Here is a 20911-nt window from a genome sequence, read left to right on the forward strand (position 1 = left end):
CCACCACCTTGCCATCTCCACATCATGGATCTAGGATGGGACACAACACCTTTAAAATAGGGGGCACCACCTAGTGTTGCATGTGGCTAGCATGCAATAGTCCTATCATCCTCATTTGTAATCCTATTTTGATTACCATATTGTAAAATAGATGAAGTCCACCATGTTATGATGTAGTTGGAATTGTCTCACCTAATTTCGATGTATGATACCCATGGGAACTAAGCCCAAAAATCATTTTTGAGAATCCCTAGGTATAAAAGCCGATTGTTAGCAGAACTCAATTAACATTGTATGGTTAATCTTTGTAAGAGAGGTAGTGAAGTGAGCAGAGTTCTTCTATAAGAAACATTTCTTGCAATCTGGTAATGTAAATCAAGATCCATCAAATGCATTGTGTTTCTCTTCTCTTGCTCTACCTCTTGATTTTATTCACTTTTACTTTGGTGAATTTTTATGGATATCCCTACTAGTCAAATTCTTTTTATTTGTAACTCTTATAATCACAAGTATATGTTGTAACTAAAATTGTCCCAAATAATTTATATGTATATGTAGATTGCCTATGGAACTAAGCCTAAAGATCATTCCTAGGTATTTAATTTTGATGTAAATGTAGATTTCCTAAGGAAATTGAACCTACTAGTCATTATTTAGAATCCCTAGATATTAAAGCTAGTTGTTAGTAGGAGGTACTAGCTCGCGTAAAATCAGAAAATGGATACATTAACGAAAGATGGAAAAGCGAAGGGGCATTGGAGAAGGAAAAGCAATCGATTTCGTTGGACTGGCAGCTATTTTGGTTATGCATGTGCATGGTTCAGTCGTGGCCGTCGAGAACACAAGTTTGAGGCTGCGCTGTTTAATTTAAAAGGGAGATTGTAGTCGTGGCTAGCGTGCATGACAGACCTGCTGCACTTGTCGTAGGTTCACCTCCCCGTGCGTCAAGGAGGTCGTTGCAAGTGCAGTAGCGTCAGAATTGCACGCTGCATAGCGGTCGTCGTCACCAAGGCGCAGCCTGTACAACGCTGGTGAGCAGTTGCCGCAAGAGTCAAGAGGGAGAGAGAGCGCAGTTGGTGGGGGGTCATCAAGACTGAAGCGGTGCAGGCAGGGGTGCTCAAGCGGAGCCAGCCTGTTACTCTTGCAGCCTTAATCGGCGCAGATGCTGTGAAAGCTTCATTTTCAATTAATTCCATAAGGTGCCGACCCCACGCAGAAGGTAATAACCTCTTTTTTTTTTTAGTTTCTTAAGAAACTTAGCATTTGCAGAAGGTGATTGCGATTTACATTGACAAATAGGCAAATTGGTTACACCTATTGTATTCTTTGGTAAAAGTAGTTTTTGCGTAGTTCGTCCGCGTCATGGCTAGAATGAAAAACCTCGCGCGGTCCTGTGAAGCGGTTGGCCCTTCTGCTTCGAAGAGGGGTCGTGGGAGGCCAAGAATTTCGGAGGAGGAGAAAATGGCTCGAAGGGAAAGAGGCAAGCCGAAGAAGATGTTGGAGTTGAGTGTGACAGTTTCAATAGGCGGTAGCGATATCGATGTTGCCTTGTTTCCGAGGCTTAAAATGTTCTTGGAGGAGGAGGCAATTGCCGGCATGTGCTCCATTGAGCGCGGCGGCACTGTTTTCCACCTCCACTTTCAGATGGTGGTGCGCGTGATGGCGACATCTATTGTTGCCGTTAGCAAGAAAATTAAGCAGTATTTGGGTTGGGAGACAGATAGCCCCGTAGGCGCTAACGTTTTATGCCGTGCTTTGAAGCAAAAAAATATGCTTACATTCCATGGCATGCTTGGTTACTGCATGAAAGACATGGATCAGCCACATTACGAAAACTTCGCACACAATGTTTCCGTTGATGATATCAAGAAGGGTATTCTACTCTACACCACTATGGGGCTGATGAGCTCAAGAACCGCGTCTGCTTGACGCACACCAACATCTTCGACCGAGCGCTCATGTATTGGAACTTCCACCTACAACATCCAGTCGGTAACAACTTCCTCTCTACTTTGCATCACATGTTGAGATCCGGCAAATATTATCCCTCTTCATCTTGGATAACGCCTTTTCAAGGCCGTGGCATGCCGATGAAGAAGATTAAGGCACTCTGGCAGTGCATGATCTTCCCGTCCACAGTTTCGTATCAGGATGTGATCGATATTTTTGTGCTCGATGAAGCATACACCAATGCGCAACCTCGAGTCGATTGGTTTCTCAGACGCTGGCAAGAAACTCATAGGTATGCTTGCAGAAGGATCTCTCTTGTTTCGTGCAAAATCTTCTCTGTCATCATTGGTTGTTTACTTGTTCCTCGTTTGTTTACAGTGACCACACAAATCCAGCTATCCCACGGCATCCTTCGCCCTCCTACCCTGTGAATCTAGATGCGTTCCGCATGACACCTTGGGCGGCAACCCGGGAAGTTCAAAAGAGAAAGAGACCATTGTCCTCGACGACAGTGACCATGAAAGCGACGACATCTTAGGCGTTGATTTCATTCCTCTTGTAACGAAGAGAGGAGTGACTACTATTGCTAGCTAGAACGATGTATAGTAGATGTTGTCATGTCATTTACTTTTGTTTCTGTTAGCGTTATCTCACAATCTTCTTGTCCGCTGCAGCTTCCATGGAGAGTAGTCCCCACGAAAATGCTGATACCCAACATTTTGAAGAGCAAACCTTTGAAGAGGATGCAACGATGGAAAGACTGCAGGAAATACTCTTGCAGATGTGGCACCAGCTTCGTGGAGACACTGTCGAGGACTCTACCACACTTCGCACATTCATAACCAATTCCATAGAAAATATTAAGACCATGATAAGTGATTTTCAAATAAATGTCACTGATTTCCAAATCTCTCAGCTTGAAGAGAAAGTTCACAGTATACGTAGAGAGGTGGCATCTCTTAAGATACAACTAAATAGGCTCAATGCTATTGTAACACACTTCAATAACATGAGTAGTAGAATTCGTCGTTGATTTGGTTTGCAATTATCTTCTGTCACTCTCTTTTATTTTCTCGTCTTCTCATGCTACGTCGCACGACGTCTTATTATCATTAAGCATGTGGAGCTCAAAGTCATTGGCGAAATCGAAGGTTATGTAAAACTGTTTCTCAAGAAATTGAAGTTTATGTGAAACTGTTTTTGTTCAAAATGAAATATCAGCCTGCAGCTTTGCACAACAATCGACTCCTTTTTCCATTTGTGATTGAATGTGACTCCAAAGTTTTGTTCTAAAAAAATTGAATGGGAGACTCCTACTCTATAGTGTTATGTGTAATGTGTGATTTTCTTTGCTAATGTCCTACTCAAAGATGTTGAAGTATCTCTGAAGATATGAATTTATTTTAGGTTCTCCCATTAGGTTAATAGGATAACAAGACACATTATGATAACATTTTGCATGGTGAGGAAATGAAGAAATGAAGCAAATAGAGCTATTTAGTAATCAACATCTCTTGTAGTTTGGCAATCAAAATCAAGTTCCATCAAGTGCATTGCATTTCTCTTTTCTTGCTCTATCTCTTGAGTATTATCACTTTTAGTTTTGTAAAGGTTCATGTCTATGCTATGAAAGCCTTAATCTACTACTTTGCTTATGTCTTCAAGTTTAAGGCTAAAAGCATGCTTTGGTGGTACAAAAAGAATTGTCCTTGACAGCACCTTTGACAAACCTTTGAATTACAATTTCTACATGTCACATGAAAAACTACCTATCATACTATATATCAGTGGATAGATCTTCAAAAGAAGAATCTAAAAACACAAGGTCCAAAAAGTTTTGACCTAAACTACAAAAAGTTTACTAGTCCCCACTTTTTCATTGGTAGAAGTAAAATAGGTCCTTTTTTGTACCACCAAACCACGCTTTCACCCTTAAATGCTATTGTTTTGATAGGAGGTTGATCTTAAGGTCTTAGGAGAAGATATTAAAGTATTTCTATGTATGTTTTGATGACATGTAGAACAAAGAGGTTACGATTTGTGGTACTTTCAATATTACATTTTAATGGTCCACAAACGTTCCAATAGTCCTAGCCTATCATCTTCTAGAATTAAGAGCAATGATTGGTATTAATCAAGTCTTCACAGCTACACATTACATGAGTTCTCACTAGAGGTGCTCTCAACAAATGAGGATGAGAGCCCCAATTCCATTTACATAGTGTCTTATCTACCTAGGGTTAAAATGTGCAATGTTTGGGCTTCCAAGGCCTTTAAGGATCCACATTTACTGTATCTGCTACCTTGGCACACTAGCTAATATATTCTTTATAGCTTCGAACTCTCATTGAGCTTGTAATAGGTCACATTTATTACAATGACTTGCAATAAATCAAGAAATTACATTACACAACCATATTGAAAAAATGTGTAAATACAATCTTTACTACTTCTTTGTATCCATCCTTGATGTGCAGTTCGTAGTTGGGCTTTTAGCAAATCCTGTTAACTAATGTTGGCTCAGTTAACATTCCCCCCTTTTGATTTTGGTGCTCATCCTTGAGCACTATTGATAATTGTCGAAGGAGGTTGGAAGGTTGTTGATTGATTCTCAATGGGTTGTACTGTCTTCATTGGTCGAGGAACGTTTTGGTGAGATTCACTCCGCTATAGCATCTTGAATGTCCAAAATGGTGGATATCTACGGTGTGAGGAGGGTGTGAGTCAACGTTGTTTCTTTGTCCATTGTTATAGTAGTATGATGGTGAGGTTTTATCATATTTATTAAGAGTATGTACAAGAGAAATAGAATGGTAAGGATCTAGATTAGGGTCTAGTATGTAGATAATCCAAAGGGAAAAAACCCATTGGAGAAAAAGCTTCCTTTGGGATACATGCATTATTGGAGTCCTTATTAGCATGGAAAATATTAATAAAATACTAAAGGGTGTATTTGTTGATGTATAGGGAAAGAAAATGGCAACAAATATAAGGGTATAAATATGGAAAGTTTCTATGTGTATCTATTGAAGTCCACTCAAAGTGCATAGGTAGAAGAAAAAATGAGTGTCTAATGCATATGTCCAATGATGGTACATCCTATGCGCATACACATAAATGCATGAAAAAAAATATGTTGTGCAAGAAGGGTTCTTTAAAAAGAAGATGTAGCTTAAAAAGCATATGACATGGATTTACAAGTTGGCACCCCTTTAAGAAGGGTTTTGGGTTTCAATGATATGTGCTCTACTTTTTTTTTGCACTATGAGTGAGTGTAGGACTTTACACCACTCCATCATTATCAAGTTAATAGACATTGACTCTCATGCCCATCTCTTCTAGCATTAACAACATGACTTAGATAAGCTCAACTCTTCCTTCTAGCTTTAACGTAGCTAAGACTCATAGCATAGAGCTTATTAAGACTTGAATCTTTGGGACTAGTGCTTTTCTCATTTCATGGAAACTCAACTCTGAATATGCCAAAGAGTTTTCTTGCACCCTGGTGACTTGACTGTTTACATTATTGTGCTTACCACAATCAATTCTTCAGGTATATTTAATCGTGAATCCTAAAAGAGTGGGTTTTATGGAAGGACCAAGCTCGCATTGAAGGTTTCTTTTGTTATACCTATTTAATCACCTTCATAGTCAGTCGGGTTATCCTTCTTTGACTATGAAGACTCCACCCGTTTGATTCTCCAGTCAGGCCTATTGAAAGGAGCCTACAAATTTGTTGTAAGCCTATGTTGACTACCGGTATTTGACTTTTGACCATGAGTATTGGAAAACTTAGGAGTCCAAATCCTTCTATTACCTTTGTAGATTCTTTGGTGACTTTTTCTAGCACGAGGTCTTGTTGATCTCTTGTGATCTTCATGTAGCTTGTCTATAAGTGTCATTTGCCTTTGGTTGATTGATAGCCAAATTATTGTATATCCTATGTAGAATCCTTATGCAAGAAGAAGAATATTTGGAATCCACCTTGGGTTTGTATGTTCTTGAGGATGGTGGAAGTAGCAGCATCCAATGTTTTTCTTTTGTATTGCTTATTCTTAGGTATCCAAGAACGTTATTGAGGTTGAAACCTATCTGACCTTCTTCTTTGGGAGGGTTTTGATTGCACTTTATATGCCATGATCTTTGGCTTTAGTATCCATGTTTTTCTATTACCCTTGTAGTACTTCTATTCTTTCAAACTGTATTGTGAATATATCCACCTCATGTGCTTGTCTTTTTGTGTTGATCTTTTGTCTTCAATCCACACTGGATCACTAACTTTTGCTAGACTGATTGGGACAAATGCTTTCTTGATTTTCTCATGCTTTAATGAGTACTTGGGCTGATGTAACATTGCTTTCTAGGGTTCTCCATTGAGTTTCTATTTGGTTTAGTTAATGATTGAGTCCTTCTAAAGCTTGAATTTCTTGAAGGAGTTGATACAGCAAGGTTCTTTGATGTAGAGGCATGTGTTGTCACATCTATTATGCTAGTCATTGGAGGGTTTACTTTAGCATTACCTTTGTTTGTAGAATATGTCAATGATTCTTGTGAAACTTGGACCTTTGAATCCAACATTAGGGGCACTTGTAACATTTGCTTTCCACCACTTGGAAAGGAGAGTAATAGCACTTTGTTGTCTTTGTAAGTATTGTGTTGGTCTAACCAATGACTACCAAGGATAATATCTGCAGTTATTTATTTTGAAAGCATCACTTGAAATTTTACTTGTGCTCTTCATGCTTTTGGATACTGAGAGTAGCAACCATTTCCCCTTCACTTGTATTAATTCATTGGATTGCTTTGCTATCTTGCTTGCATGGACTAACCTTGAGTATTCTCTGGATGCTATTTGAAACCATATTGCACTTTGCTGCTTTATCTAGTAGAGCACTGTATCCGAAACTTTCTCCTTTTTCACTACTGAGGACTATAACTATCTTTGTTGTGGTTCTATTGAAGATACCTATCATTTTTTTTGTGTTCTCATCATGGTCTAGCTGGGTCTCTATGGAAGGTGATTTGTGACTATGTGTTCCATTAGGACTTACATTTGTTTCCTCAGTTAGCAGTGCTGATGCACCTTTGGACTTTTAATCGATTCTTGGTTTCTTGTAGCCTTGATCTCCTTTACCTTTTGTCATGGTAATTCCTTATCTATAGCTTTTGTGGTTTCTAGTTTTTATGTTTAAACAACAATTTTTGTTGTGTGCTTTGCTTCAAGCTCATTTAAGGTTTTGTTGGGTGGGGTTGAAACATGTTCAATAAACTCTAACTTGTCCTTGGTTTCCACTTGTACTGTATTTGAGGAATTTGTGTGTCTTTTTTCTGTGACAATCTCTAGTTCTCTTCATTATCTACTTTCTTTGAAGACTCCATCTCATTTAAACTCTATGTTTCTAGAACTATTTGGGATAGTGGCATTCCCAATATAATGTTGTCTGCTACATCTTTTACTATCATCACATGAAATTGAGCTTGAGGGATCTGTGAATCTACTTGAATGGTGGTGGCCCAACATTTTTCTCGTTGTTTCCAAACATGCTAATGAATTTTGGAGCATTGTCTAGTTTGTGAGGGCCACGCTGGGGACCATTGGTTGCACCATCTCCAAATGGATACACCACAATTCTTGACATCCCTCCCGCTTGAGATCGACAGCAAGACAGGAATCTTACTCTTTGATGCCAATCAAGAGGGTGATAGCATTCACTTTTTCGCATATAGGACCCTTAACCCCAAAATATCTTTCCTTATCGGTTCAAACTTTCAATTGAGGTCATCAGACTAAATGTGATTTCAACCTTTGAGGTTCAAAGGGTGGGATTTCTCTAATTCACCCTTGGTTCAAGGTCATTGATGCTTTTTTCTTGGTTATGATCAAGCACAACCGTCAGTGCGTTCCCCTTAGATGAATGTATTTACTAACTACATGAAGCCCGTGTAAGTAATCATTGAGCCAAATTTGGGGTCGAGATGTGATGGAACAGGGATCGTGATCCATGTACTTTTTTTAATTTTTGGATAGAGACCATACAGACTTGTAGCAAAGACCATTGAAAACAAAACCTCTAAAAGCAAGGTAACCGAAAAAATTCAAAAGGTGGGTCAGAAGAGGGCAAAAGCACTTCAAGTCCAAAAACCAAAAGCAGACCTAGGGTTTGAATTTTTGGTGACCTAAATTGATCCAAATCACATCAAAAATATATAATTGGGATCAATGGACTAAGAGGAAGCTATGTACCAAGTTTAGGAAGATCTGACACAAAGGTACATGGATCACGATCCATGTTCCTTTGTCATAGATTGAGTCCAGACGACTCATACCATAGCTAGCACTAGTCCCCAAGAGCATAGTCGTCTTTTCAATATTGAATTTGGAGTTGAGTTGTGGATTTTGCAAGCAAAACAAAAATTTCAAGTGCGATAAAAATTTCCTAAGTTCAGATTTTGACTAACATAGCAATTGTAAACTAGCCACTAGGTGTTTCTTATACAAATTGGAAAAGCTAGAGTGTGTGGCTCAAAGTGCTATCAATCAAAGAATTTGGATGCATCACAAAGATTACAAGTCAGGGTTTTGCAAGAGTGATTTTTGATGTATTTGTGATCAGGTAGATTATATTAGAGTAGAAACCCTACTATCTGAGACCAAGTTAGTCATATCTCAACAAAAGAGAGTGTCAATCAAGGAGACCGCTGACCTTAGAGCCGATCTTAGAGGAAAGTCTTTTTGATACTTCTTCGGAGAGATCGTACACATATATGGCTAATGGATTCAAAAGTGTGAGCTTCAAAGAGGAAGTAACCATGGGAGCGGGACCGTCCCAACCAGCACCAACCATAAAAATTTTGCATTTGAAGTAGCCAAAAAGCTTCAAAAGGTGGGTCAGAAGAGGGCAAAAGCACTTCAAGTCCAAAAACCACAAAGCAGACCTAGGGTTTGGACTTTTTGGTGACCTAAATGGATCCAAATCACATAAAACCATATAGCAGGAATGAGTGGACTAAGGGGAAGCTATGTACCAATACGATTTGACACAAAGGTACATGGATCACGATCCATGTTTCTTTGTCACAAATTGAGTCCATACGACTCATACCATAGTTAAGTGCGATAAAAATTTGGTGAGTTCATGTTTTGACTAACAAGGCAGCTATAAAGTCATAGCCACCAAGTGTTTCTTGTATAGATTGGAAAAGCTAGAGTGTGCTCTAGATCATATTTGCACCCTCTCCTTTTGACATATCACTAACGAGATCAGGTTCATTATTGAACTTGGTCAAGTAATCTATTGGGTAGATTGCAAAGACTTTTCAAGAGCTAAAAAATCTTGATATTACTACTTTGTTGAGCAAAGATACTTGCATACAACTTGTGCAATAGTTGTAAACTGAGTTTAAGAGCAAGGAGAAGCTTGAAAGATCTGCAAAGCATGCGAGAGTGGAGGCAAACTCTTGCAATGTTGCTGATGATCAAGGTGCCACCATTAGAGTAGAGTCTGCTTCCAGTGTTGCTATTTCTTTAGACCAATCCTAGCTTCCCTCTATTTTACATCTTTTGCTAGATACTGCTATCTTCAACATGTAAGCTCCGTAGCTGGGAGAGGGAAGATGGACACACGTGCAGCGTGTGGGTGTCACCCATCTTGCCTTTAAAGATCCATTGTTTTACTTATGCACCTTGAGAGTGGCACGTGAAATAATCCCTCAACTTGGCCTAATGCTTTTGATCTCTCTCTCTCTCTCTCTCTCTCTCTCTCTCTCTCTCTCTCTCTCTCTCGTTGTGTGAAAATGTTTATACAAGGTATGCCTTACCTATTGAAATGGTTAGTGATAGAAGGATACATTTTGTTATTGAAGTCATTGAGTGCTTTCTTGAATTCATGGTCATACATAGAAAGTTAGCTCCTTATCAGCCATAAGCTAATGGTAAAGCCAAAAGTACTAATAAAATTTTGTGTAGAGTTTCAACCAAGATTGTGAACAACAATAGATCAAATTTGGGATCAATAGTTACACTTTGCAGTTTGGGCCTATAGAGTTACATACAAAAATCTTAGGTATGACACCATATAACATGGTGTTTGGACTTCATGCCATTTTACCCATAGATTTTTTTATTCCAACCTTTGTGAGTAGCTAAGAAGCTTGAATGGGTTGGACGTGAATGGTATGATCGTTTGGATGACCTAGAGAAGTTGGATGAGATTGGATTAAGAGTAGTAGTTGCAATATATGCTCAAAAGCGATGCATGCAAGAGTTTCATAACAAGCATGTGAAATCTAAGGACTTTCTACCAAGTGATAAAGTGCTTGTTTACACTCGTAAATAAAAGACAAAGAAATTGAAAAAAGCGAGGTATGGCACCATTTGTGATTCATTTTATATCAGCAAGTGGGACTATAAAACTTGCTACAATGGATAGACAAGAAATGACCAATTTGATTAGTAGTTTTGGATTAAAAAATTATCACTTGCCATTAACTCAAGGAATGCTTGAAATAGAATATGCAACTAAAAACAAGAAGGACAAGCATGACAAAGTTGTCCAACAGGCACATCAAGTAGCCAAAGAACAAGCTGCAAAGAGGAAACAAATGCTAGAGAATTTCACGGAGAAAAATAGATTAACCATCTTTCAAGCATCTAACAGATTAACCATCTAACAAGCATGGAGGAGGATGTAGAAAGTTTGGATTCTTATATTTTGACACAGCTAGGAGCCAAAAATTCATGCGCTAGTAGGTTTTGGTATGCATTTGAATACAATTAGTTGAAATTTGTATCAAAAATTGGGTTGCAATTATATGTCTGTTTCTTAAAAATTATATGTATAACGCTATTATACGTCGTAATCCCAAATAATGTCCAAATTCATGAAAATTTTATCTTAACTCTTCAGCTTCAAAGCATTATTACTAGTTCATAGAGACTTTAACCAAGTCTATATTTGAGAATCTCTAGATCATATTTGCACCCTCTCCTTTTGACATCGAGCTTACATGTCCTTATTGTATGTTTTATTATTTCCAAGTGGAGAGGATGGATGGCATCTTTATTTACAGACTACCGATGGAAAAAAATTGAGTCAAAAGCAATATTATGTCTTTCGCTTACAAATAAGAGATGATACTGTGGAGTGTCTTCTTCGAAGAGGTAGGCTATTACAACAGTATGTCGTGGATGCTTATAGTACTTCAGAGGAGTCAAGGCTTTTGTGGATGCGAAATAACCAAAAAACACTTCGTAGTGAAGTGTATCAAGGATTGGTTGACATGGTTGAGGCTAGAGATGGATTAAAGAGGACTGAAGGTCAAAATGTTGGCTATAGGATTGTTTTGCCTTCGTCTTTTGTTGGAGGTCCAAGATATATGTGCCAACTATTTCAAGATGCAATGGCAATTGTTCGTAGTAGGGGTAAACCGGATCTCTTCATCACATTCACATGTAATCCACGATGGAAGGAAATAAATGATGCATTACTACCTGGACAAAGTACTGTTGATCGTCCTGATGTGACAACACGAGTGTTTTATCAGAAGTTCCAAGATATGATGCATTTACTTATCAAGCAAGAGGTATTTGGGGAGATAATTGGACATGTTTCAGTGATTGAGTTTCAGAAGAGAGGTCTTCCTCATGCACATATATTGTTGATACTTGCATCCGAATATAAACCCACAGATACATTACACTATGATAAGTTGGTTTGTGTAGAGCTCCCCGACAAGAATGTGTTTCCAGAATTATTTGATGCAGTGAGTCGTTGTAATGTTCATGGGCCATGTGGTCATTTGAACCCACGTTCTCCATGTATGGTTGATGGTAAGTGTAGATTCAAGTTTCCACAAACATTTTCTACGTCTACAAATATAAACGAAAGTGGATATCCTGTGTATATGAGAAGAGATGATGGAAGGTTTGTTACGTCTAAAAATTACAATTTAGATAATCGTTGGGTTGTTCCTTATAGAACTCTCTTATCATTAAGATACCAAGCCCATATTAATGTGGAGATTTGCTCAACTGTCTCACTGCCGTGAAATACTTTTATAAGTATGTCTACAAGGGACATGATCGAGCCACTATTGTCCTTCAAGATGGTGAAGGAGCTACTGATGAGATCAAGAGTTATATCAATGCACGTTATATTTCTGCATCTGAGGCTATGTGGAGAATATTTGGCTTTGACATGCATAGTGAAAGGCCAGCTATTCAACGATTGCAAGTACACCTTCCATTGCAGAATATGGTTACGTTTCAAATGGTGATGATGTATCACATTTGCTAGATAATGATCAAAATAGAAAAACTACCTTGACAGAATGGTTTGTTGCAAATCAAAACTATCCTCAAGCAAATAGCTTCACATATACTGACTTTCCAAATAGTTAGGTATGGAATAAAAGTCGAAAGGCATGGTCTCCACGACAACAAGGTGTTTCTATTGGAAGAATGTATAATATTGTCCCTACTGCTGGTGAGGTTTATTACCTACGAATGCTTCTCAATATTTGTAAGGGATGTAAGTGTTTTGAAGACTTGCGTATGTATGATGGTCACATCTATGATACATACAAGGAGGCATGTATAGCTAGAGGATTATTGCAAGATGATGAAGAATGGTCAATTTGCCTTCAAGAGGCATCTTTTTTTCAAAATTGAATGCAGTTGAGACAACTGTTTACAATCATATTAGTCTTTTGTGAGCCACTTCATCCGGCTGCTCTTTGGGACAGGTTTTGTACTGAATTTTGTGAGGACTATGTTTATGCCCTAAGGATGAGTATTTCAGATGCAAGTGTGCGATTTGATGTGGCAAAAAATCAAGCTTTGCTTCATATAGAATGCTTTTTGCAACAACATGGCAAGAGGCTTTGTGATTATATGTTGCCAGCAATAGACTCAACATTAGTATCCTTAAGTGAAAATGGTGCTATGGCTGAAGAAACAATGTTCAATGTTGATGAACAGAGTAGTATAGCGGATTGTATGGAGACTTCCTTAAATGAGGATCAGCGAGATGCTTATCACCAAGTGCTACAAGCTGTTGACACACATTCAGGGAAGGTATTTTTCCTAGATGGTCCTGGTGGCTCGGGAAAAACTTACTTATATAATGCACTTCTTTCACGAGTGCGAGGAAGTTGTAGAGTTTCTCTTGCATGTGCATCCTCGGGTATTGCAGCTTTGCTTTTGAGTAATGGAAGAACTGCTCATTCTAGGTTTAAGATACCTTTGGAGCTTCACTCCGAAGCAACGTGCTATATAAAGGTAAATAGTCAACTTGCAGAACTTCTAAGGAATGCAGCTTTACTTATATGGGATGAAGCTCCAATGACACATCGCTATGCGTTTGAAGCAGTGGACAGAACTTTAAGAGATATTATGCACCGAGATACTTTGTTTGGCGGAAAAGTTATTTTGCTTGAGGTGACTTTCGACAAATACTACCTGTTGTACCAAAAGGTAGTCGTACAGACATTGTAAATGCTTCGTTGTGTCATTCTCACATATGGAAATATACGAAGATATTGAGGCTTTCTAAAAATATGCGTATAGTTGATTGCGGTTCAAATTCACTTCAACAAAGCTTTTCCCGTTGGGTACTTGATATTGGCAATGGGGTTATGGATGATAGAGGAGACTTAGATAGAGTCAAAATACCTTCACACATGATGCTTCCAGGAAATAGTTTGGCAGATCTTCTAAGCTTTATATATGGAGATTTGTGTCATTTGCAAGATCATGCAAGTTTTTTCAGAGATCGAGCAATACTTGCTCCACGGAATAAAGAGGTGGATTTAATTAATGACTATGCATTGCAAAGAATGCATGGAGATTGCAAAGAGTATCTGAGTGCATATTCAATTTGTATGTCAGAGAAAAACACACATTTGTACACAATTGAATATCTGAATAGCCTTACTCTTGGTGGTGGTTTTCCACCTCATGCTTTAGTCTTGAAAAAAATTGCTCCTATCATGTTGCTACGAAATTTGGATCCAAGACATGGATTATGCAACGGAACTAGATTGATATGCAAGCAATTTCATCATAAGGTAATTGAGGCAGAGATAGTTACAGGATCAAATATTAGAGAGAGAGTTTTTCTTCCGAGGATTGACTTTATTATTGGAAGCCATCAGGGGCTTCCATTTCAAATAAAGCGTCGTCAGTTTCCAATCAGACTTGCTTTTGGGATGACTATCAACAAAGCACAAGGACAAACACTTAGAATACTTGGTCTATATCTTGCATCATCAATCTTCTCTCATGGACAGTTGTATGTTGCAATGTCACGTGTACGAAGTGTAGCTTCTAAGAGGATTGTTGTCAATATCGAAAACACTCAAGCGGAGTGTTACTACACTCCAAACATTGTATTCAAGGAATTATTACAACTAGCGACCTCATAACCATAAGTTCAAATTGACATTGTGGCTCTCACTTAAAGTCAGACACACTTGATGTTAAATTTTATTCATATCTCTTAGATCAAACTATTGCCCACAGATGGATCCTCGACGCAATGCCTCCTATGTAGTGGGTCACATCACTGAATTCATTCGAGGTATTTATCTTCTTTTTTAAATAAGTTTATTAACTTGACCTATTATTTTCTTGAGAAGATTGGCTTATACATTGACTTACTCTGTTGAAGATCCACCGCAATAGAGGAGAAGAGTTCCTGCTATGTTTTTGGTGATCTTATTTGATCAAACTTATATTATATTGTAAGAGTTTTTATATATGGTATATTTGTAGTTTTAAGCTTTTATTACTCTACATAATTCATGGATGTCTTTGCAGAGATCACTCCTATCGAGGTTTTATCATCGTAGGTGTTTATGAAATGTTGTCCTTAGGTAGAGATATGTCCATGGAAGTTCTTGGATATTACCATGTTGCCTTTTCTTCGAACCACGAGCATCGTCAAATTCAAATTAATATTTTGTTTGTGAGTGACGAAAGACCAGTCAATGCACAACAGGTGGGAGTTGCTGGAGACCGCAACTACACCATATCGATTGAGAATATTTACTAAGTTGAAACACCACCCCATATCTTGCAAAATGTATACAACATAGGTCCTTGGACTTATAGAATATCTAATGTGGTCTCTCGAAGGCTACACTTTCAATAACTATTTTGTATTGTCTCTTTGTGAAGTTGTGAAATTTCAAAGTCTTTTGAATTGCTTTCATTCCTCTCTCTCTCTCTCTCTCTCTCTCTCTCTCTCTCTCTCTCTCTTAAATCCTTCACTAGAACAAAAGAAAGGACATGATTCTCTACGGTATGAACCTCAAAGTCTTCTTTATTCTATTTCATATTTATTCTCTTAAACTTCCAAATCTGTGATGTTATAGCAGATAAAGAATGGCACGACACATCATGGTTTCGTACACCGTCAATGATGTACCTACTTATATTAGAGGTATGTAAATGTAAAATCTTATCTTTGTTACTTACTTTTACCATGAATGAGAACTTTTTGGCCTTTATTTTGTATGTTTACACATGTAACATTTTTTCTAGATCTTCCATTGTGGAGGGGTACTGCACATGCTGAGGATATTGTTCGTATTGTCGAGGATTTTGAGATCCTTCCGTGCGTATAGCTTGAACTTGAATCCATATGACGTTAAATGTGTTGTTACTTTTTATGTTTAAATGATTGGTTGTTATTTTCATTTCAAGCTTCAATATTATTGCAGACATTCTGTCTTGGCATTATATAAAGCACGATATTTTAGAAGTGTTATAGGTTATTATCACAGAGTTTGATATAGATGATATGCGAATCACTGTACGAGTTAGGTATGCAACGCCCTCTCAATTGCAGCTTTTCATACGGTCCCTATGGAGTGAATGAATGAATGTTTAGAATCTATTCTTTGGGTGAATCACCTCAACGCCTCGGTCGCAATGTTCGACGTGTCGGACCTTGGATCTTGAGAGTAATGTGTGTGTGTGTGTGTGTGTGTGTGTGTGTGTGTGAGAGAGAGAGAGAGAGAGAGAGAGAGAGAGAGAGAGAGAGAGATTTGAGAATTGCTAATGTAGGTTAACATGGGTCATGATGTATTGACTATTCTCCCAATACATATAAAGATGATTATATATTTGAAAGTTAAAGAAAAGTACATTTGTCAAAGATATGATACATGGTGTTGGTGGCATCATTGGATGTATTCATATACTGGTGAGTGGTATAGAAATTGTGAACGGTTAAGCATTACACTATACAAAGTATCACAAATATTGAGCAAAATAAAATTGATGAGTCCTACTAAAACTACATATGGTTGATATTTATTATGTCAATGTTTGTGGTTATGATATTCAGTTGCGAAAGATATATCACAATCACAAATTTTACATTTCGGATGAAGAGTTTGCAATTTTGAAATTAATTGTGAACTTTATCGATGCGGTATATTGGAGTGATACTTATAAAGTAGAATATGAGTCGTTGTAAACAAAAAATTTGAGATTTTGTTGTAAAGACTTTGACCTAATGAACCTCTTCGACACTTTTTGGCATGACAATTAGTAATTGAAGTGTTCGCATTACGCTTACACTTTTTTAAAGTGTTTAAGTGACCATGTTCATCATATCTATCTCTCTCTCTCTTTCTCTCTCATTTTAAGCTGAGTACTAATGTTGTCTTCTTTTCTTGCAGCCAATTAAATAACCCACGAAATTATAAATATTTTTTCAAGTGTAAAAAAAATTATTGTTGATGCTTTTGAAAAAAAATTGCAACCTGCTGAACGGGGATGGCAATGGGTATGGGAAGTGGTTGAGAAAAACTACACTGTTTGGGGATCATATGTAGATGAAGAGTTGGACACAATTTACATCAAGTCGCTTGATCCTTATTTTTTTTCCAACATTATGCTTATGCTCTTAAAACAAGAGCTTGGGTTGATTCGTCATTACAAGATTCACTTGAGTTGAGTTCAAAAAATAGATTTAAGAGAAGTTTGTAGAGCCCCAACGCAATATCTTGATCCAGTTGAAATAGCACGACTGAGTTCTATACAGATATGTTCTTGAGCTTTTTTGGCAATAATGTAAACTGTTTTTTTTTTAAATGTCTTCATTCATGTGCTTTTATGTAATCTCTGTGTGCGCGCACGCGCAAAAGGGGTTGAATGTACCAGAAGTAGTTTAAAGGAACCAAAGATAGAAAGTGTCAATCGTGTATGTGTCATGGAAAAATGTATAAAGATCCACACACATACAAAGTGAGGTGGTAAGAGCGAGCGAGGCCCGTCGGTAGACGAGACGCACGAGCTAGTAGTTACAAAGGGTAGGCTTAGCAAGTCAATTAATGCTCTTTTTTGCGTGTGACCAAGAATGAGGCTTAGTTATTTGTTCAAATAATTGATAACCAAGGCCTCACATGACCATTGCCTAAGTTCTAACGACTCACATGCCTCAACACAACAATGCACGGAATCTCGAGACGCAATAAACACAAACAACGATTACAACAAAGCCATACAGAAGCTCTCCCACCTCCTCCGCTTTGTGAGAGCCAAGCTTGAACCCAATATCTCCCAGTCCAAGCTTCCATTTGAATTTTGCATGACCATGTGCCACATGGTACTCATACCTGTTTGCAAGCCCCTATTCTAGGTAAACATTTGTTGCCCATGCAATCCAAGTTTAATTCGTGCCCAGGTTTAGTTTAATCACAACGTCTACAACAGCAATTGTCTTGTGTTCCGCAAGTAGGGACTTGACACCATGGAACTCCTCACCCCTCCTCACCCCCCTTCATCCAATGCACTATCCTATGTAATCCTGACATGTCAATGCTCACTCAATTGGCTACCATAGATCTCCACACAAGATCTTCATTAGAAGACCGTGCACTCCTTTCTTCCTAAGCTCAAAAGCACACGAACTTGCTTATACCAGTCAACCACCCCACAATGGTAGCTAAGGATCACTCACGTCACACCTGACGAAGTAATAGGTTTCTCATGTCAGAACCAAAACATCCCTACGTAACCAAAACACAGAAAATTCATGTCGCCTCAAAAATGGCTAGAAACATAAGGGTGTTGTATTGAAGTTTCACCTACAAATTGGAGTCTCTTAGATCCGTCCTTGCAAAATATATCTTAAGAGCAATGGCTTTTTAGCTTTCTTGCGTCAGTGCGAACAATTCACGGCATCATTGCATCCTTAAAACAGCAGACAAACAGAGCTACTCAACTGCAACCATGAGCTTCACTAGACACGCGTCGAGAACACAAATAAACTTACACCAATTCTGCAAAAGCTATTTTGTACACTGCTCTTTTGTTCTGGGATGTCCCATCAACATATACTCTTACCATTCCTTTTTCAGTAGGATTCTGCCCACATAGCCTCCGGAGGGCCTTTTAACTATAAAGTCTCAGCTACTCTCCTGAAGTGTTTTCCAAAATGCTTGAGGCACAAACAAGGGATGGCATCTACAGGCCTTTTCGCCATTAAAATCTGTATTTCTAAGTGGCCACCACTACCGCCGTATTATTCTCGGTCAGCATTTGCCCATGGCTATGATCACCATCATAAGTTACAATCAGCATATTGGAGTCGTCCACATCCCGTTCCACATGTTTCTTAGCTGGACAACCTCGCACACTGCTGCATCTATAGTAGCCCCTGAGCAAAAAAAGACCCAACATGAGTGCACAGAAAGAAAAGTCTTCAGTGCAAGGCGCAAAGACTTGCTAACAAACCTAGGATGAGGCGAGCCCTTTATGGGCTTTTGCCCATATTTCCTCCAAGAGAAATCATCTGGCGGTATGTCTGCCATTTTTGCACTAATAGCAGGCACTCTAATTATTCTCTTGCTCCTGGACTTCCTGGGTACATAACCCAAACAAGTAATTAAGGAACCATGCAAATGACATACAATTGTTGCAATTACAAAAACGAGTACCACACATAACTATACGCCCAAGCAAACATTCATATATGATCTACAAGAATACATACACATCCTACCTTCATATCAATAATTTCCCACGCAGATGCAAGTATCAGGCCAGCTTAGACAAAAAGTTTGACTTTAATAGCAACAAGACAGCGACTAATTACCTTCGCTTTGAGCAATGACATTTTCCAGAACTATGACATCTTCCACCGGGTTCATCAGACTTTCCACCTGAGCACTTTTTCTTGCTAAGAGAGAGAGGGGGTCGGCCACTTCCACTTCCAAATACTTGCTGAAAGACAGAGTTCTTATCCTTAGAGACACTGCCATCGATACTAAGAGACGACATGAATGACCCTGTAGCTGTCGAAAGCGGAGGAGTGCAGCTCAAAGAGTGCTCTGACAGAGAATATGCAGTACTACTCTTACCATAAGACGGCTCCATGTGAAGACTATGTGATAGTTTCTCATTGGAATTCACAACTGCTGATCCTTGGGGAAATAATTGTTGGGGATATGCAATAACAGAATATGGAGCTGTCCCTCTTGCAAATGAATTGCCATCGATGTGCTGATGTTGTGATGCTTTCTCACTAGCTATGGTTAGGATGTTTCTGTTAGAGCCACTTTGCTGCTGTGGAATTACAATGCAAGGCCCGTAAAGAGATGTGCTAAGTAACGCTGCATTGCAAGAAGGGTTAACGTTGGAGTTGAATGGAACATTGTGAGGTATGATAGACCATTGCTCAGTTCTACCGGAGATGGCTTTGGGAAGGTTCATCTGAAAAGTTTCTGGTTGCGCAACTGCTGTGGAGACAGCCATCTCCATAAGGCTCTGGCGAATGGACGGGGAAGGCTCTGGTGAGGATGATGATGAGCCCTTGTTAGAATCCAGGTCTGATGAGCTACAGCTTCCAGGAGCTTCCATAAGGGAAGCCTCCGAAAGGGAACCGAACGAAGCAGCAGCCCCACCGGGGCATCTTCGAAAACGAGCATGCCCAGATCTGCTTAGCAAACCAATCAACTTCTTGAACTCGGCTAGGGTCGCATCTGTTGCGCTCGAACAAGCTTCTTGCAGAGAAGTTTGCTGCTGGGGCTGAGAAAAATTCCGCTGGTGAGAGAAGAAATGCATCAGTCTCTGCATACCCTCTAAACCAGCAGAGGCAGCCTCTTGAACATCCCTATCCCTCTCTAAGGTTGGAAGAGAGCTCTTGTAATCCAAGAGCTCTAACGCCATAGCCGCACAGAAGGAGGGAGATCGGACAGCCCACGTTCTTGAACAAACAGATGAACGAGACCCACCAAGGGTTTGCGGGGAAAGTAAGAGGAGCGTTGGTGGGCGATGACGACCTGTATGTGGATGATGCGAGGGGGAGAGGGAGATGACTGGTAAACACCGAAGAACTAGAGGGCCAAGATTAGCAACACAGCAAGTAAACTCTTGTGAAACAATGCTCGATTCAACTGCATGCCCCAGATATGCGGCAAGTGGAGACAAAGGAGCGGTTTCTTGAGAGAGAGAGAGAGAGAGAGAGAGAGAGGGGGGGGGAAGGGTCTACGAGTCTACAGAAGAAAGAAACAAGGATGTGAGAAAATGAAGCGCCCTTTTCTCTCTCTTAACTTCTGAAGTCATCGGGAGAGAAAAAGCACCTTGCGAGGTAGTTGAGCTACATAGGAGAGAGAGAGAGAGGAGAGAGAGGAGTCAGCGAGAAAGAGAGAGTACTACTAGAGTAGAGAGGCAGGGGTCAACAGTTTCCCACTACGGCGGCCGGCCCACTGCCTCCTGCCCCCGGGCCCGGATGCCAATTTTCGACTTTCACTATTCAATGCTGCCTTCAGGCCGGGCCTTGGTCAAGGCGTTTGCTCTGCTGCCTCTGCAGCCTTTAATTTGTAATGCGCCAGTCAAACCGTGGGTGTGTAGTGCGCTCCACAACCCGGCCGCTATGCGCCGTTCGATCCAACCCCTCCCATCTGACGCCTATCCTCTTTCCAACGTCCTGTAGCCGTCCAAAAGGAG

The 20911-nt window shown here is 39.4% G+C and overlaps 3 protein-coding genes across 3 annotated transcripts; 2 read left to right on the forward strand and 1 right to left on the reverse strand.

Moving 5' to 3' along the window:
* Window positions 1-1371: 1371 nt before the first annotated feature.
* On the forward strand, window positions 1372-1929 carry LOC147451723 (uncharacterized). Its single transcript, XM_086518807.1, has one exon. The coding sequence runs from the start codon at window positions 1372-1374 to the stop codon at window positions 1927-1929; it is 558 nt and encodes a 185-aa protein (XP_086374933.1).
* Window positions 1930-2021: 92 nt separating this feature from the next.
* On the forward strand, window positions 2022-2488 carry LOC147451724 (uncharacterized). The gene is made up of 2 exons (XM_086518808.1): window positions 2022-2242; window positions 2329-2488. The coding sequence occupies exons 1-2, from the start codon at window positions 2022-2024 to the stop codon at window positions 2486-2488; spliced, it is 381 nt and encodes a 126-aa protein (XP_086374934.1).
* A 15726-nt stretch (window positions 2489-18214) lies between these two features.
* Window positions 18215-20275, reverse strand: LOC147451725 (putative WRKY transcription factor 11). Its single transcript, XM_086517626.1, has 3 exons — window positions 19059-20275; window positions 18698-18823; window positions 18215-18620 (listed from the first exon to the last, which is right to left on the reverse strand). Exons 1-3 carry the CDS (start codon window positions 20129-20131, stop codon window positions 18461-18463), a joined length of 1359 nt encoding a protein of 452 aa, XP_086373752.1. The 5' UTR covers window positions 20132-20275; the 3' UTR covers window positions 18215-18460.
* Window positions 20276-20911: the final 636 nt, after the last annotated feature.

Source organism: Adiantum capillus-veneris, chromosome 8 (assembly GCF_014529385.1).
Source record: "Adiantum capillus-veneris isolate H3 chromosome 8, ASM1452938v2, whole genome shotgun sequence".
Taxonomy (NCBI): Eukaryota; Viridiplantae; Streptophyta; class Polypodiopsida; order Polypodiales; family Pteridaceae; genus Adiantum; species Adiantum capillus-veneris.

Coding starts and splice junctions, on each gene's coding strand:
- LOC147451723 (XM_086518807.1), top strand. CDS start 1,372: ATGAAAAACCTCGCGCGGTCCTGTGAAGCGGTTGGCCCTTCTGCTTCG.
- LOC147451724 (XM_086518808.1), top strand. CDS start 2,022: ATGTTGAGATCCGGCAAATATTATCCCTCTTCATCTTGGATAACGCCT. Junction 2,243..2,328: donor CGCTGGCAAGAAACTCATAG/GTATGCTTGCAG, acceptor GTTTGTTTACAG/TGACCACACAAATCCAGCTA.
- LOC147451725 (XM_086517626.1), bottom strand. CDS start 20,131: ATGGCGTTAGAGCTCTTGGATTACAAGAGCTCTCTTCCAACCTTAGAG. Junction 18,824..19,058: donor TGTCATTGCTCAAAGCGAAG/GTAATTAGTCGC, acceptor TTATGTACCCAG/GAAGTCCAGGAGCAAGAGAA. Junction 18,621..18,697: donor AAGGGCTCGCCTCATCCTAG/GTTTGTTAGCAA, acceptor TTTTTTGCTCAG/GGGCTACTATAGATGCAGCA.